Source organism: Cryptomeria japonica, chromosome 2, assembly GCF_030272615.1.
Source record: "Cryptomeria japonica chromosome 2, Sugi_1.0, whole genome shotgun sequence".
In the NCBI taxonomy this organism is placed as follows: Eukaryota; Viridiplantae; Streptophyta; class Pinopsida; order Cupressales; family Cupressaceae; genus Cryptomeria; species Cryptomeria japonica.
In genome coordinates, this window is record NC_081406.1 from 549,809,951 (window position 1) to 549,828,400 (window position 18,450).

The 18,450-nt window shown below is 37.2% G+C and overlaps 1 protein-coding gene across 1 annotated transcript; it reads left to right on the top strand.

Annotated features, from left to right (window-relative positions):
• The first annotated feature begins 206 nt into the window (after positions 1-206).
• LOC131030367 (pentatricopeptide repeat-containing protein At3g12770-like) lies at positions 207-3,815 on the top strand. Its single transcript, XM_057961165.2, has one exon. The coding sequence runs from the start codon at positions 486-488 to the stop codon at positions 3,327-3,329; it is 2,844 nt and encodes a 947-aa protein (XP_057817148.2). The 5' UTR covers positions 207-485; the 3' UTR covers positions 3,330-3,815.
• Positions 3,816-18,450: the final 14,635 nt, after the last annotated feature.

Here is an 18,450-nt window from a genome sequence, read left to right on the forward strand (position 1 = left end):
GTGAATGTTTGTTCTTGTGATAATTGATGATATTCAATTGAAGATAAATTATTAAAATAAATGTCTCAAAGAAATGCAAAAACTAGAACCAGAATGTAAACTAAGACTAATAAATTAATGTTTAATTGTAAATTTTACATTTAAATAACATGATGTCATTCCTGCAAACACAGCCTAAATCAAACAACCAGATTAATGTGTCTAATAAGATTAAATTAATGGAGAAAGAAAAATCTAATTGCTATGGAACACTGGTTATTCTTCTGGGTGATTGTTTTATATATGGGCAAAGCTTTTTAAAAGATCTGCAACGGGTTCTTAATTCCTCCCACCGAAATCCCTTCATCTGCTGCTTTGTACCCGGTCTTAGAAAATTGCTTGTAACTTGATCGTCTGCTATCATACCTGCTTCAAGTGAAAATGCTGCAGGTTTATCCCTGGCAACTTCATTCCAGTATTTTCCACTCTCCAACTACAATCATAAAATGTCATTGCCAACCACTACTCATCTCAATCTCACAGCATTATGTAGAGAGGGCCAGTTGAAGGAGGCACTGCACATTCTGCTTACTACACACAATCCCCCTGAAGACTACTCTACATATCTTCAATTATTGCAGTCCTGCATCCTCAAAAATGCGCTTTCACAGGGGAAAAATGTCCAATCTTTCATTGCTCACAGGCGATGTGCATTTGCTGAAAGCACAACTTTTCAGAATAACCTTCTTAAGATGTATGTCAAGTGCGGAAGTTTGGTTAATGCCCGTAAAGTGTTTGACCAAATGAAAAAACGAGACAGCTTCTCATGGAATACGATTATTGCAGCGTACAGAAGGCATAGGTATCCTCACGAGGCAGTCTCACTGTTTCGCCAAATGCAACGAACAGGCATCCAACCCAATCAGTTCACATTTGCTAGCGTGTTTCCAGCCTGTGCCAAAATAGGAGCTTTGGAACAAGGTATGGACATCCATCAAAGCATAAAGGATCAAGGAATTTTGTCAGATGTTGTAGTTACAAATGCCCTGGTAGACATGTATGCAAAATGTGGAAGAATAGACAAGGCACGTGAACTGTTTGACAAAATGCCTCAGAGAGATGTTGTCTCATGGAATACAATGATTGCAGGATACACACAAAATAGTGTTCTTGATGAGGCTGTAAGGCTTTTCGAGGAAATGCCTCAAAGAAATGTGATCTCATGGAATGTGATGATTGCAGGATATGAACAAAATGGATTTGTTGAGAAGGCTTTAGAAACTTTCCAGCAAATGCAATTGGTAGGTGTAAAGCCAGATTCCGCAACCTTTGCTAGCATCCTTCCGGCCTGTGGTAAAATGGGAGCTTTGGAACAGGGTATGGACATCCATCAAAGCATAAAGGATAGAGGAATTTCCTCAAATGTTGTAGTTGCAACTGCCCTGTTAGACATGTATGCAAAATGTGGAAGCATAGATAAGGCACGCGAGCTGTTTGACAAAATTTCTCAAAGAAATGTGGTCCCCTGGACTGCGATGATCTCAGGATATGCACAAATTGGATTTGTTGAGAAGGCTTTAGAAACCTTCAAGCAAATGCATTTGGCAGGTGTAAAACCAAATCCCGCAACCTTTGCCAGCATCCTCCCAGCCTGTGCCAAAATTGGAGCTTTGGAACAAGGTAGGGAAATCCATCAAAGCATAACAGAAGGTGGATTTTTGTCAGATGTTGTAGTTGCAAGTGCCCTGGTAGACATGTATGCAAAATGTGGAAGCATAGACAAGGCACAAACATTGTTTGACACAATGCCTCGAAGAGATGTTGTCTCATGGAATGCCATGATTGCAGGATATGCACAAAATGGATTTGCTGAAGAGGCTTTGAAAACATTCGAGCAAATGCAGTTGGCAGGTGTAAAGGCAGACTCCACGACCTTTGCTAGCATCCTTCCAGCCTGTGCCAAAATGGGAGCATTGGAACAGGGTATGAATATCCATCAAAGCATAAAGGATCGCGGAATTTTGTCAGATGTTGTAGTTGCAACTGCCCTGGTCGATATGTATGCAAAATGTGGAAGCATAGACAAAGCGCATGAACTGTTTGACAAAATGCCTCAAAAAAATGTGGTCTCATGGAATGCCATGATTGTAGGATATGCACAAAATGGATTTGTTGAAAAAGCTTTAGAAATCTTTAAGCAAATGCGATTAGCAGGTGTAAAGCCGAATTGCACAACTTTTGCCAGCATTCTCCCTGCCTGTGGCAAAATGGGAGCTTTGGAACAGGGTATGGACATCCATCAAAGCATAATGGAAGAGGGGATTTTGTCAGAAGGTGTGGTTGCAAATGCCCTGGTAGACATGTATGCAAAATGTGGAAGCATAGACAAGGCACGTGAACTGTTTGACAAAACGCCTCAAAGAGATGTTTTCTCATGGAATACCATGATTGCAGGATATGCACAGAATGGATCTTGCAAAGATGCTCTCAAAATCTTTGAATTAATGAAATCCTCTGGGACATGTCCTGACACTGTAACCTTTGCTTGTGTTCTATTTGCGTGCAGCCATGCAGGTTTAGTGGATGAGGGCAGTGCTTACTTTAATCACATGAATAAACTTTATTGCATTACACCTACAGTTGATCATTATGTGTGCATGGTTGATCTTCTTGCCCGTGCTGGCCATCTTGAAGACACTCTAAACTTTATCATTAAGATGCCCATTAAACCTATGGTGGTTGTGTGGATGTCTTTTCTTGCTGCCTGTAAATCACATATGAATATAGGCTTAGCAGTATTTACAGCAATGCTGCTTTTTGATTTGGATCCTAAAAATGCTGCGATTTATGTTCTTCTCTCAAACATCTATGCAGAAGTGGGCAGGTGGGGTGAAGTTCAGACGGTAAGGAGATTGATGAAAGATGAAGGAATTAAAAAGATCCCTGGATGTAGTTGGATTGAAGAAAATAAAATGGTACATGTTTTTTGTATAGGAGACAGATCTCATCCACGGATACAGGAGATCTATGCAAAGTTGGAGGAATTGGCATGGGAGATGAAGGCAGCAGGGTATTGTCCAGATTCGAGACATTTACCTAATGATGTGGAAGAGGAGGAAAAAGAATTATTTCTCTCCCACCATAGTGAAAAGTTGGCGATTGCATTTGGTTTGTTAAACATGCCTCCTGGAACAACTATTAGAGTCGTTAAAAACCTTCGAGTATGTACTGATTGTCACACTGCAACGAAATTTATCTCCAAGATTGTTGGAAGAGAAATTGTTGTGAGAGATGCCAATCGTTTCCATCATTTTAAACAGGGACACTGTTCTTGCGGAGATTATTGGTGATGCAAAATGAAGGAATTTTAAAAATGGTCTTGCACCTTAATAGTGTGCACTGCCAGACCTGCAGTAATAATGAAAGGGACAACATTTTATTTTTCAGTTTCTAGAAAGGCTTTTCGTTTTGTTGTTTTTGTTTTTGAGCATTTGGCAATTTAGAGCATATTTGTTTAAGACTGCTTTCATTTAATTGTTTTCAGGAAACCTGCATGTACGAAACGAAAAGCTGGAGGAGGTGGAGGATGGGTAAAAAATGAAAGGCGAGGAACACAAAAAGTAAACAGAAAGATGCTTGACCATCAGGAAATGGAGAGGAGGGTTCCCAATCCACCCTTGCCATTTTGTATAGTTTTTGAATTTCAATTAATTGTGTTTTCTTTTGTTTTTGATAGGTTGATTATTTCAGATTAAATTGCACATTGCAAGTTATGTATATATTGCATATAAGTACATGTAGATTTTGTCTAATTTATGGTTAGATGTCTCTTGAAATCCCTTTGCTTTGGGAGGTAGTTAATACACTAGGAATTCAGACATATACTTTGATTTTATTTTATTTTAAGTTGTTTGGTTTTAATTAGAAATAAACAATTATAATGAAGAAGTAAACAAATTTACAAATGTGTTGTAATTGGAAGGCATGCGTGGCATTTGAAAAGTGGTTTTGTTGGATATGGTTGTTCATTACTGCTGCTAAGATATGTTGTTGTCATTGATGTCAACATATTCCTATGATTTATTCCGGTGTGTTTGGGGAGATCTTTTGATCCGGTTTTGTAGTTTGGTTTTGTTGATCATTGTTTTACACAATCTGGTATTTCCTCCGGTATATTCCGGTTGATCAAATCTTGTGCTGAGGTTTTGGGATATTGTTTGGGATGATCTTGTGTATCTTCATTTCAGATGGTTTGTGATTTAGTACCCCGCAAATTATCTTTCTTCGTGACAGTTGTTGATTGGTTCTGCTCTTGAGCTTTCTGATGTTGATCGATGGAGATTTGATAAGTGGTGTTGGTGCAGCTGTTGGTGATGATTTTAACGTGTTTGTTGGTGTTTCCTAGTCGTGTCCTATTTGTTTTGGCGATCCGCATTGATCGTTGTACGATTTTTTTGTGGTTTTCATCAATCGGTGATGATTTTCGTGTTATGCGATATTTCTGATGGTGTAGCATGTTGCGGTTGATCCTGGCATGATTTCTAGTGCATGAGATTGTTTGGGAATTTGAATTAGGTCCATGCTATGTAATGTAAATCATTATATTGGTTTGGTGATCGATCTTTGTATCATGTAATGTAATTTTTGTAATTGTGAGTTGAGGGTTTAGCTGACTTAGTTATCAAGGTTGATGAATTGTATATATACGTGAGTTATTCACTTAGTTTTGGTGTCGATATTGTGTTTGCATTATCAAAGAGAGGTAAATGTGTGAACAAGAGATTTATCATTCAATGAAGTGTTGAGGTGAGATTGGTGTTGCAGAGCAGACAATTGTGCTTAACCAGAACTGTCATCAGACATTTGTAGATGTTATCATTGCAGATCATTTTTTTCGGATTGTAGTCCGAATCATATCATAAGTCAGTGAGACTTCCCTGAGGGTTGTAGCCTTTCGGGCAAATATCTTTTAAGCGGTGAGCTCTAGGCAGTGTCCCTGAATGCATGTGCATTCTCCATTGTAATTATACATGCAGAGTATCATCAAACTGTGGGTAGGTTCTCGCTATGGTTTTTCCCTTAATCGGGTTTTTCACGACAAAAACCTTGGTGTTGTGTGTTGTGTTGTTAATTTGCTTATTTGTTTATTGCTGCAGTTTATCAATTTATGTCATGAAGTTTAATTTTGAGATCCAGTGAAGCCCCCCCCTCCCCTCTCAGTCTTTCTTCTAGATTACTGCTAACAATTGGTATCAGAGTCAGATCCTTCGATAAAAGCTTAATCGCTTGAGGAGATCTGGGATGGCAGTTCAAGGTATTCTTTTCAAGAAGGACAATCGAAGGTTTAATGGAAGAGCCAGATGGAGGTGCACTTGAAATGTCTTGGAGAGGATTACTGGAAGATCACTAAGAATGTTTATGTTGTTCATCAGAATGGACCATCCACTCCTAATGAGGTTAAGGCATCAGAGCAAAGGAAGCATTACTTAGTTCCTTGACTGATTCTGAAATGACAAATGTTATGGGACTTCAAACCGCACATGAGATATGAGAGAAGCTTGAGATCCTGTATGAAGGTAATTGTCAAGCGAAAGTTGCTAAGTTGCAGAGTTTGAAAGGAAAGTATAAGACATTGAAAATGGGAGATGATGAGAACATACATTCATACAAGGCTAAGATGAATGAACTTGTTTTTGGTATCAAGTGTGCTGGTGGAAAGATTGAGGAAGATGAGATTATTGCCAAGGTGATGAGATCATTGCCTCCTTATAAACATAAGGTTGTTGCTATTGATGAGATCCGAAATGTGACTATGATAACAAGAGATATGTTGGTTGGAAAACTTGTTGCATTTGAAGTGAGTGAATTTGGAGAATCACATGGAAAGTCTGAGACTGCATTTAAAGTGTCAGCATTTGTATCCGGTAACCAAAAATTTGATCCTGATGAGTGCAGGATATCCAAATATGAAAGAGAAAGAAGAGAAATAGTAGAGCAAGAAAAAGAGCTTGATGAGCTTGAAGCATTGATTGCATGGAGATTGCCTAAAGATGTCGGTAAGTATGATGGAAAGTTGCCCTTGAAATGTTTTTCTTGTAATAAGATAGGACATTTTGCTTCTAGATGCCCAAAGAGAATGGCTAAGTATGACAGACATGATAAGTTTGATAAGCTTGATAGGAATGATAGATATGAGAAGCATGAGAAGTATGATAAGCCTTACAAGTCAAATCAGAAGTTTAGAAACCAAAAGAACTGTTATTATGTTGCAGATGAAGGTGTTACAGATGATGATTCAAATGGAGATGAAGTTGTGTTTATTGCCATTAAAGAAGATAGACCTGTACCTATTGATTCCACTAGTTGTTTTGTTGAGGAGAAAGTTTTGGCTGCTAAGGTAGAAGAAAATGGTGAATGGGTGATTGGCAGCGGTTGTTCACATCATATGACTGGTGATAAAAACAAATTTGTGAGCATGGAAAGGTATGATGGTGGAATAATTAGATTTGGAGATGACAAAGCTTGTGTAATCCGTGGGAGAGGTTCTATTTTTTTTTATGGTAAGCATAACACTGATGATGTCTTGTGTGCTGAAGGTTTGAAGTATAATCTTTTGAGTGTTGGATAGATGGTTGATAAGGGTTATGATCTACAATTCAAGGATGGTAAATACAAGATATTGAGTGCCTCTGGTATAGAGGTTGCATCCAAGACTAAGATTGAAGGTAATATTTTTCATTTGAATGTTGATGAGAAAAGTTGTTTGATTGCTAAGATTGATGAGAGTTGGTTGCCGCATAGAAGAATGTGTCGTGTAAACTTTGATTCATTGATTAAAATCAGTTCTACACAAGCTGTTAGAGATCTGCCTAAGATTGTTAAATTTGTTGATCTGGTATGTAAAGAATGTCAGTTGGGTAAGCAAACAAGCATTTCTTTCAAAAGTAAACGATATACATCTGATGGATTGCTAGATCTTGTGCATACTGGCCTGTGTGGACCTACAAATGTTAGAAGTATGTAGGGTGATAGATACTTTATGCTGCTAATTGATGATTATTCCAAGATGATGTGGGTTGTCTTTTTGAAGAAAAAATCAAAAGTATTTGAGAAATTCAAGATATTCAAAGCTAAAGTTGAAACTGAGTCCGGATTGAAATTGAAGTGTTTGAGATCTGATAGAGGTGGAAAATTCTATTCCGGTGAGTTCAGTTCAATCTGTGAGATACATGGAATCAGAAAATAGTTATGTGCTCCTAGAACCCCACAGCAGAATGGAGTTGTTGAGAGGAAGAATTGTATTGTTTTGGATGCTACTAGAACTATGTTGATTGAAGGAAATATTCCGAAGGTCTACTGGAGAGAAGCTATTAGCACTGTAGTCTATATATTTAATAGAGTTCATATCAAAGGTGATACTGGTAAGACCCATTATAAGCTTTGGTTTGGTCATGTTCCTACTATCAAATATTTCAAAGTTTTTGGTAGCAAATGTTATATCAAAAGAGATTAGGATATTGGAAAGTTTGATGCTAGAAGTGATGAAGGTATCTTTTTGGGATATTCTACAAAGAGCAAAGCCTACCGGTGCTTTAATAAGAGACTGAGAAAGATAGTTGAGAGTGCAAATGTGAAGGTGGATGAGAACCTAGGAAAGGAGATCAGAGCTTATGATGATGGTCAACATGTTGGCTTAGCTCCTATTCAGCCTGAAGAGCCTAAGCAGAATAATCCAATAAAGACTGTTAATCTAGATGTTGTTAATATTGGTGATGATGTGTAGGAACCTGAGGATCTGAACAAACAGAAGACTCTGAAGTATGTTAAATTGAATCATTTTGAGAATCAGATTATTGTTGATAAAAATAAAGGTGTGATGACAAGAAGAAGGTTAGCTGCAAAAGAAGTATGTTTGATTTCTAAAGTTGAACCTAAAGATGTTGCTGAAGCCTGTAAAGATGATAACTAGATAAGAGCCATGAAAGAAGAGTTAGATCAGATTGAAAAGAATAACACTTGGGAACTTATGCCTAGACCTAAGGATAAGAATGTTATTGGTATTTAGTGGGTTTTTAGGAACAAATTGAATGAAGTCGGTGAAGTAGTCAGAAATAAAGCTAGACTAGTCTGCAAAGGATATTTACAACAAGAAGGAATTGATTATGAAGAAACTTTTACTCCGGTTGTCAGAATTGAAGCTGTTAGACTCTTACTTTCTTATGTTGTTTATAAAGATTTAAAGGTATATCAGATGGATGTCAAATCGACATTTTTGAATGGTGATCTAGAGGAAGAGGTCTACATTGAACAACCTGATGGATTTTCACTATCCGATGTTGAAGACATGGTATTTAAGTTAAAGAAAGCACTTTATGGATTGAAACAAGCTCCTAGAGCCTGGTATGCTAGATTAGACAAATACTTGTTGAAATTGGGATTTACTAAAGGTGTTGCTGACAATAATATGTACTTTAAGATTGAAAAAAGATAACATTCTTATTGTTGAAGTCTTTGTTGATGACATTATTTTTTATGGTGATGATGATATGAGTATGAAGTTTGTCGGTGATATTCAAAAAGAATTTGAGATGTCTATGATTGGTGAAATGAAGTTTTTCTCAGGTTTGCAGATTGCATAGATAGAAAAATGTATCTTTATATCTCAAACTAAGTATGTGAAGGAACTGTTGAAAAAGTTTGGATCAGATGATTCCAAACAGGTTGGAACTCCTATGGTGACTAGTTGAATCTCTGAAAGCTAATCAGAGTTTGTATAGATTTGTGGTTAGTGGACTGCTATATCTTACTCAGACTAGGTCTGTCATTATGCATGTTGTGTGTATGACTGCTAGATATCAAGTTGATCCAAAGGAGAGTCGTGTCACTGCTGTTAAGAGGATATTCGGATATCTAAAGGGGACTACGGATTATGGTTTATGGTATCCAAAGAATGATGATTTCATGTTGTGTGCCTACACTGATGCAGATTGGGCTGGTGATGTTGATGACTGGAAGAGTACTACCAGTGGAGCATTTTTTTGGGGAAAGAAGGTTTCTTGGGCAAGTAAGAAATAAGATTCGTTATCCTTATCTACTGTTGAAGTTGAATACATTGTTGTTGCTAGTAATTCCACTCAGATAGTTTGGATGAAGCAAATTTTGAAAGATATGAGAGTTATTCATGATGAGTCTACTATCATTTACTGTGATAATTCCAGTGCTATAAACATGTCAAAGAATCTGGTGCAACATTCAAAGACCAAGCATATATCAATCAATATAATTACTTAAGAGAGCAAGTTAGTGAAGAGAAGATGAAGTTGGAATATGTATCTACAAAGGAACAAATTGTTGATATTTTCACTAAGCCTTTACCTACAGATACATTTATTTACTTGAGAGACAAGTTAGGGGTATCCATCCCTTCTAATGAGAACTAGATGCATTGAGTTGCATCGATCCGGTGAATTTCAGAGCCTTATTCTTTTATTCGGATTGTTGTGTTGGTGTTGCTCCTTTGTTGGAGTAGTCTGTTGATTTGGTTGTGTGTCTCAGGGGGAGAGAGATTCATGTTTTTGTTTTAGGAGAGTTTGGTTTTCTGTTTTAGAGATCTTTGGCATTCATGTCAAAGGCGGAGAGAGATCGTGTGAAAAACTGTATTATCTGTTAGAGTTATCATGTTGTGGCTAATAATTATTTATTTAAAAATTACTCTATTATACTCTACACTTAAGCTAAACTTAGGGATTTAATAATATTGTAGGTAATTATTAAATACACTTTATCTCTTTAGGGTTTCTTTAGGGTTGCACAATCTCCTTTTGTAAGGATTGTATTGTACTTTTTTATTAATTCCCTTTTTGAATGATAATCTTTTTCTTCAGAGCTATTATTGCTTATTTATCTTCATTCTTCTCTTGTGACAGGTATTTTGTTTGCAGGTGTTCTTGGGATCTCTGAAGTTGTATTTCTCAACTTCTTCATGGTATCAGAGCCTACATCTGCTGCTACTTGTTCTTGATTTTTCAGAAGAGGCTAGAGTTTCAAGTTTTTCAGAGTTTTTTATATGCATATGGGGATTTTTTATTTCTGGGCATTTTGGGCTCAAACAGACCTCATTGTTGAGCTCAAAGCACCCAAAAACCCCCATTTTCATATAAAATTTGTCCAATTTGGACAACTTTGGCTTTAGGATTTTTTTTTGGTTTTACACCTTTTTCTGGGCACGGATTTCGAGCAAATAAAACAAAAAATATTCAGCATTTTAACGGAATACCTAGGCCGAATGCACCAAAAATTGTAAAAACACATTTTTTTTTTTTAAAAAAAGGGTTTCATTTTTTTTACAAAAGAGAAAAAAGCAAGAAAGTGGGGGTCAGCACCCTCTGCAAGTCCGTACGACCCACAGCAAGTCGTGGCCCCTGCCCCATTAGCAGCAGGCCTTGTCTCCCCTCGGCGACATTTTATGGCGGGCACTCTAGCAATGACTCCGCCCTGGCCTTGTCTTTCCGCCGCCACCGCCGCTCCGGCCCCTGCCATGCAACTTGCCCTCCTGCTCCGCCGGACAACAGTCACCTCCCGATCGCCAACCTCTAGTCCTCGTGCCACCTGCCGCTGCCACCCTCCGACCACTTGTTGCCGCCGCCTCCTGCCTGCTTCCTCTCGGCCACTACCGCCGCCGCCACCCAAGCCCCCTGCCCACTAGATTTTTTCCTGGTCAGGGCCCTTTTCAGGCACCGGATTTTTTTCTCAGCTATGTTTTCTAGTGGATGGAATTTTTTCCGGTGGGGAGGATTTTTTTCCGACAGCAAAGAATATCCTCAAAATATTTCATTGACATCAGCATGACGTCATGTTGATGTCAACGGTACGGATAGCATATTGGCCCCTTTGAACCCTCTTTGTGCCCTAAAAAAGAAGTTTTTTTTCTTTTGGCCATATCTTTGGCATACAATATGAGTTTTTGGCAAACGAGATATCGTTGGAAAGCTAGTTTCGTCTAATTTTCAGATTTGTGGGTTTCATCACCTGGTACATTCTATAGCCATTTGAAGTCAGAGGTATTTTTTTCAACCCGAGCTCATATCTTTTTGTCAGTTTCTCCGTTTTTCACGATTCCAGCGGTGTTGGGACAATGTTTCAGAGCTATTCACAGCCATCCATGCACTTTTTCCAGATTTTACTCTAGGTACGTTTTATTCAGTTTTTTTTTTTGTGTTTTCACACTCTGGTGAATTACTTGGACATATGAGATCGTGGAAGCTTCTCGTTTACGTGGAATGACTTGTTTTTTTTGTTGTTCTTCATGTATTTCCATCCTTTTGTCTTCTTTGAGCATTGTATACATCATTTTGTAAGCATTTTCTTTTTTGCAAACGCATTGAGATAAAATTTCACTATGACTTGCATGTTTGGAATCTTGCACATCTTGTGCCTTATTGTAATTGCACTTCATTATAAAGTGTCATGGGGGGATTTGATGTTTGCTTTTGTTTGTCATCTATCTTTGTCACGTGAGTGTTCCTTCCACGACATTAGCCTCATGGTGTGTGTCAAGTGAGTGTTCTTTCCACAACACTAGCCTTTATATGTGTTTGTACTTTTTGCCGCACTCTCAATGTTCCTGATTCTTCGTCATGCAGTTTTTCTTGGCATTTAGTTTCAGTGTACCTGTCGCCTCTCCCTTGTCAGCATTATGAGGGGGGTTTCTCATGTTGGTTGTTGGTTCTAATGCTTCCTTGGTTCGTTGGAGTGAGTTATGTATTCAGTATTTATTCATATGTACTAGGTGGATACAATGGCTGGTTACCTATGCATTTTGGTGAGATGGATCATTTACCATATGGACACTCTTTCATTCCTATTTTTGGAGGCAACCTTCCATCTTCGATTGATCAGCTCTTCAAACTTTGGTGTTTTTTGCCATCTATATCTTCGAGTTCAGTTGTTTGCTTTTGCTTGTCATCTAATTCGAGTAGTACTGTTTGAGAGCACTCAAGCAGATTACAATATTCTCTACCTGATCATCTTCTATTTTAATGGAAGTTCTTCAAATCAATAGTTATTCTTGATAGTGTTTGCAGCTTCATGCTTCAGTGGTTTTCTTCATGTTCATCCTTTGTTCCTGTTTTCTGAAACATTCTCTAGTTTGGAGGCTTCTTCAGTCCTTGAATAGCCTTCATCTCTTTTTAGACTAGAGTTTTTTCCCATGAGGTTTTTTTTATTTCTCTGCTTTACAGAGATCTTTTGTACTTGGGTACCTCATCAAACCTAGTTGTCGGGATCCATTGTTACTTTCATGCATTTTGTTTAAATGCATTTTTTAGTCCTTTGTTGTTTTTAGCTACTCCCTAAGTTCATCTTAAGGGGGGGTGTTAGAGTTATCATGTTGTGGCTAATAATTATTTATTTAATTATTAGTCTATTATACTCTACGCTTAAACTAAACTTAGGCATTTAATAATGTTGTAGGTATTTAATAATTATACACTTTATCCCTATAGGGTTGCACAATCTCCTTTTATAAGGATTGTATTGTACTTTTTTATTAATTCCTTTTCTGAATGATAATCATTTTGTTCAGAGCTATTATTCTTTCTTGTCTCTATTCTTCTCTTGTAACAAGTATTTTACTTGCAGGTGTTCTTGGGATCTCTGAAGTTGTATTTCTCAACTTCTTCATTATCTATCTTGATTTTAGAGGGAGTTTGTTGGTGATATCTTCTTTTTTTTCATTGATTGTTTTTCACATTCATATGTTGCTATCAATGCCAAAGGGAGAGATTGTTGGATATGATTGTTCATTGTTGCTGCTAGGATATGTTGTTGTCATTGATGTCAACATATTCATGTGATTTATTCCGGTGAGTTTGGGGAGATCTTCTGATCCGGTTTTGTAGTTTGGTTTTGTTGATCATTATTTCACAGAATCCATTATTTCCTCTGGTATATTCCGGTGTGATCAAATCTTGTGTTGAGGTTTTGGGATATTGTTTGGGATAATCCTATGTATCTTCATTTCAGATGGTTCATGATTTGGTGCTCGATAATTTATCTTTCTTCGTGACAGTTGTTGATTGGTTATGTTCTTGAGCTTTCTGATGTTGATCGATGAAGATTTGATAAGTGGTGTTGGTTTAGTTGTTGGTAATGATTCTAGTGTGCTTGTTGGTTTTTCCTACTCGTGTCCAATTTGTTTTGGTGATCTACATTAATCATTGTGTGAATTTTCGGTGGTTTTCATCAATCGGTGATGATTATCGTGTTGTGGTATTTCTGATGGTGTTGTTGTGGTTGATCTTGGCGTGATTTTTGGTGGATGAGATCATTTGGAAATTTGAATTAGGTCCATGCTATGTAATGTAAATCATTATATTAGTTTGGTGATCGATCTTTGTATCGTGTAATGTAATTTTTGTAATTGTGAGTTGAGGGTTGAGGATTTAGTCGACCTTGTTATCAAGGTTGATGAACTATATATATAAGTGAGTTATTCACGTAGTTTTGGTGTCGTTATTGTTTCTGCATTATCATAGAGAGGTGAATGTGCGAACGAGAGATTTATCATTCAGTGAAGTGTTGAGGTGAGATATGTGTTGCAAAGCAGACAATTGTGCTTAACTAGAACTATCATCAGGCATTTGTAGATGCTATCATTGCAGTTCATTTCTTCCGGATTGTAGTCTGAATCATATTGTAAGTCAGTGAGACTTTCTTGAGGGTTGTAGCCTTCCGGACAAATATCTTTTGAGCAGTGAGCTCTAGGCAGTGTGTCTGAATGCATGTGCATTCCCCATTGTAATATTTTTACATACTACTATAGAGTATCATATTACTGTGGGTAGGTTCCCACCATGGTTTTTCCCTTAACCGGGTTTTCCATGTCAAAAATATTGGTGTTATGTGTTGTGTTGTTAATTTGTTTATCTGTTTATTGCTGCAATTTTTTAGTTTATGTCTTGAAGTTTAATTTTGAAATCCGGTGAAGACTGATTCGCCCCCGCCCCTCTTAGTCTTTCTTCTTGATTGCTGCTAGCAATTGGTATCAGAGCCAGATCCTTCGGTAAAATCTTAATCGCTTGAGGATATCCTGGATGGCAGCTCAAGGTATTCTTTTCAAGAAGGACAGTCCAAGGTTTGATAGAAGTAACTATACTGTATGGAAGAGCCAGATGGAGGTGCACTTTAAATGTCTTGGAGAGGATTACTGGAAGATCACTAAGAATGTTTATGTTGTTCCTCAGAATTGACCATCCACTCCTAATGAGGTTAAGGAAGCAAAATATAACATCATAGGAGTGAAGCAAGCATTGCTTAGTGCCCTAACTGATTCTGAAATGACAAATGTTGTGGGACTTCAAACCGCATATGAGATCTAGGAAAAGCTTGAGATCCTGTATGAATGTGATAGTCAAATGAAAGTTGCTAAGTTGCAAAGTTTGAAAGGAAAGCATGAGACATTGAAGATGGGAGATGATGAGAACATACATTCATACATGGTTAAGGTGAATAAAATTTTTCTTGGTATCAGGTGTGTCGGTGGAAAGATTGAGGAAGATGAGTTTGTTGCTAAGGTGCTAAGATATTTGTCTCCTGCTTATAAACATAAGTTTGTTGTTATTGATGAGATCTAAAGTGTGACTACAGTAACAGGAGATATGCTGGTTGTAAAACTTGTTGTATTTGAGCTGAGTGAATTTGGAGAATCACATGGAAAGTCTAAGACTGCATTTAGAGCGTCAGCATTTGTATCCGGTAACCAAAAATTTGATCCTGATGAGTGCAGGATATCCAAATATGAAAGAGAAAAAAGAGAAATAGCAGAGCAAGAAAGAGAGCTTGATGAGCTTGAAGCATTGATTGCTCGGAGATTGTCTAAAGATGCCAGTAAGTATGATGGAAAGATGCCCTTGAAATGTTTTTCTTGTAATAAGATGGGACATTTTGCTTCTAGATGCCTGGAGAGAGTGACTAAGTATAACAGACATGATAAGTTTGATAAGCATGATAGGAATGATATATATGAGAAGCATGAGAAATATGATAAGCCTTGCAAGTCTAACTAGAAGTTTACAAACCAGAAGAACTGTTATTATGTTGCAGATGAAGGTGTTACAGATGATGAATCAGAAGGAGATGAAGTTGTGTTTATTGTCATTAAAGAAGATAGACTTGTATCTTTTGATTCCACTAGTTCTCTTGTTGAGGAGAAAGCTTTGGCTGCTAAGGTAGTATAAAATGGTGAATAGGTGATTGACAGTGGTTGTTCACATCATATAACCAATGGTAAAACCAAATTTGTAACCATGGAAAAGTATGATGGTGGAATAATTATATTTGGAGATGACACTGCCTGTGTAATATGTGGGAGAAGTTCTATTTCTTTTGATGATAAGCATAACACTGATGATGTCTTGTATGTTGAAGGTTTGAAGCATAATCTTTTGAGTGTTGGACATATGGTTGATAATGGTTATGATCTACAATTCAAGGATGGTAAATGCAAGATCTTGAATGCCTCTAGTATAGAGATTGCATCTGGGACTAAGAGTGAAGGTAACAGTTTTCATTTGAATGCTGGTGAGAAAAGTTGTTTGGTTGCTAAGATAGATGAGAGTTGGTTGTGGCATAGAAGAATGTGACATGTAAACTTTGATTCATTGATTAAGATCAATTCTATACAAGTTGTTAGAGATCTTCCTAAGATTGTTAAACCTGTTGATCTGATATGTAAGGAATGTCAGCTGGGAAAGCAAACAAGGATTTCTTTCAAGAGTGGACGGTATACATCTGATGGATTGCTAGATCTTGTGCATACTGGCCTGTGTGGACCTACAAATGTTAGAAGTGTGCGGGGTGATAGATACTTTATGCTGCTAATTGATGATTATTCCAAGATGATATGGGTTGTCTTTTTGAAGGAAAAATCAGAAGCATTTGAGAAATTCAAGATATTCAAAGCTAAAGTTGAAGCTGAGTCCGGATTGAAACAGAAGTGTCTGAGATCTAATAGAGGTGGAACATTTTGTTCCGGTGACTTCAATTCATTCTATGAGATGCATGGAATCAGAAAATAGCTATCTGCTCCGAGAACCCCACAACAGAATGGAGTTGTTGAGAGGAAGAATCGTATTGTTTTGGATGCTGCTAGAACTATGTTGATTGAAGGAAATATTCTGAAGGTCTACTAGAGAGAAGTTATTAACACTGCAATCTATACACTTAACAGATTTCATATCAAAGGTGATACTAGTAAGACCCCTTATGAGATTTGGTTTGGTCATGTTCCTATTGTGCAACATTTCAAAGTTTTTGGTAGCAAATGTTATATCTAGAGAGATGATGATATTGGAAAGTTTGATGCTAGAAGTGATGAAAGTATCTTTTTGGCATATTCTACAAATAGCAAAGCCTACCGATGCTATGTGAAGATGGATGACAACCTAGGAAAGGAGATCAAAGCTTATGATGATGGTCAACATGTTGTCTTAGCTCCTATTCAGCCTAAAGAGCCTAAGCATGAGAATAATCCGATAAAGACTGTTAATCCGGATGTTGTTACTGTTGGTGATGATGTGTAGGAACCTAAGGATTAGAACAAACAGAAGACTCCGAGGTATGTTAAATTGAATCATTCTGAGAATCAGATTATTGGTGATAAGAATTAAAGGTGTGATGACTAGAAGAAGGTTAGCTACAGAAGAAGTATGTTTGATTTCTAAAGTTGAACTTAAAGATGTTGTTGAAGCCTGTAAAGATGATAACTAGATAAGAGCCATGGAAGAAGAGTTAGATCAGATTGAAAAGAATAACGCTTGGGAACTTGTGCCTAGACCTAAGGATAAAAATGTTATTGGTACTAAGTGGGTTTTTAGGAACAAATTGAATGAAGTCGGTGAAGTAGTCAAAAATAAGATAGACTAGTATGCAAAGGATATTCACAACAAGAAGGAATTGATTATGAAGAAATTTTACTTTGGTTGCCAGAATTGAAGTTGTTATACTGTTACTTTCTTATCATGCTTATAAAGATTTCAAGGTATATCAGATGGATGTCAAATCTACATTTTTGAATGGTGATCTAGAGGAAGAGGTTTACATTAAACAATCTGATGGATTTTCACTGTCGGAAGATGGAGACATGGTATGTAATTTGAAGAAAGCACTATATGGATTGAAACAAGCTCCTAGAGCTTGGTATGCTAGATTAGACAAATACTTGTTGAAATTGGGATTTACTAAAGGCATTGCTAACAATAATCTGTACTTTAAGATTGAAAATGATAACATTTTGATTGTTGAAGTCTTTGTTGATGACATTATTTTTATTGGTGATGATGATATGAGTATGAAGTTTGTCGGCGATATGCAAAAAGAATTTGAGATATCTTATGATTGGTGAGATGAAGTTTTTCCTAGGTTTGCAGATTGCACAAACAGGAAAATGTATCTTTATATCTCAAACTAAGTATGTGAAGGAATTGTTGAAAAAGTTTGGACTAGATGATTCCAAACCGGTTGGAACTCCTATGGTGACTGGTTGTAAATTGTCCAAAAATGATAAATCTCCGAAAACTAATCAGAGTTTGTACAAATCTATGGTTGGTGGACTACTATATCTTACTCGAACTAGGCCTGACATTATGCATGTTGTGTGTATGGTTGCTAGATATCAAGTTGATCCGAAGGAGAGTCATGTCATTGTTGTTAAGAGGATATTCAAATATCTAAAGGGGACTGTGAATTATGGTTTATGGTATCCAAAGAATGATGATTTCATGTTGTGTGCATACACTAATGCAGATTGGGCTGGTGATGTTGATGACCGAAAGAGTACTACCAATGGAGCATTCTTTTTGAGAAAGAAGTTGGTTTCTTGGGCAAGTAAGAAACAAGATTCAGTATCCTTATCTACTATTGAAGCTAAGTACATTGTTGCTGCTAGTAATTGCACTCAGATAGTTTGGATGAAGTAAATGTTGAAAGATATGAGAGTTATTCATGATGAGCCTACTATCATTTACTGTGATAATTCTAGTGCTATAAACATGTCAAAAAATCTTTTGCAACATTCAAATACCAAGCATATATCAATCAAATATAATTACTTAAGAGAGCAAGTCAATGAAGAGAAGGTGAAGCTGGAATATGTATCTACAAAGGAACAAATTGTTGATATGTTCACTAAGTCTTTGCCTGCAGATACATTTATTTACTTGAGAGCCATGGTAGGGGTATCCACCCCCCTTAATGAGAACTAGATGCATTGAGTTGCATCAATCCGGTGAATTTCAGAGCCTTATTCTTTTATCTGGATTGGTGTGTTGGTGTTGCTCCTCTGCTGAAGTAGTCTGTTGATTTGGATGTGTGTCCCAGGGGGAGAGAGATTCATGTTTTTGTTTTGGGAGAGAGTTTGGTTTTTTGTTTTGGAGATCTTTGGCATTGCTGTCAAAGGGGGAGAGAGATCATGTG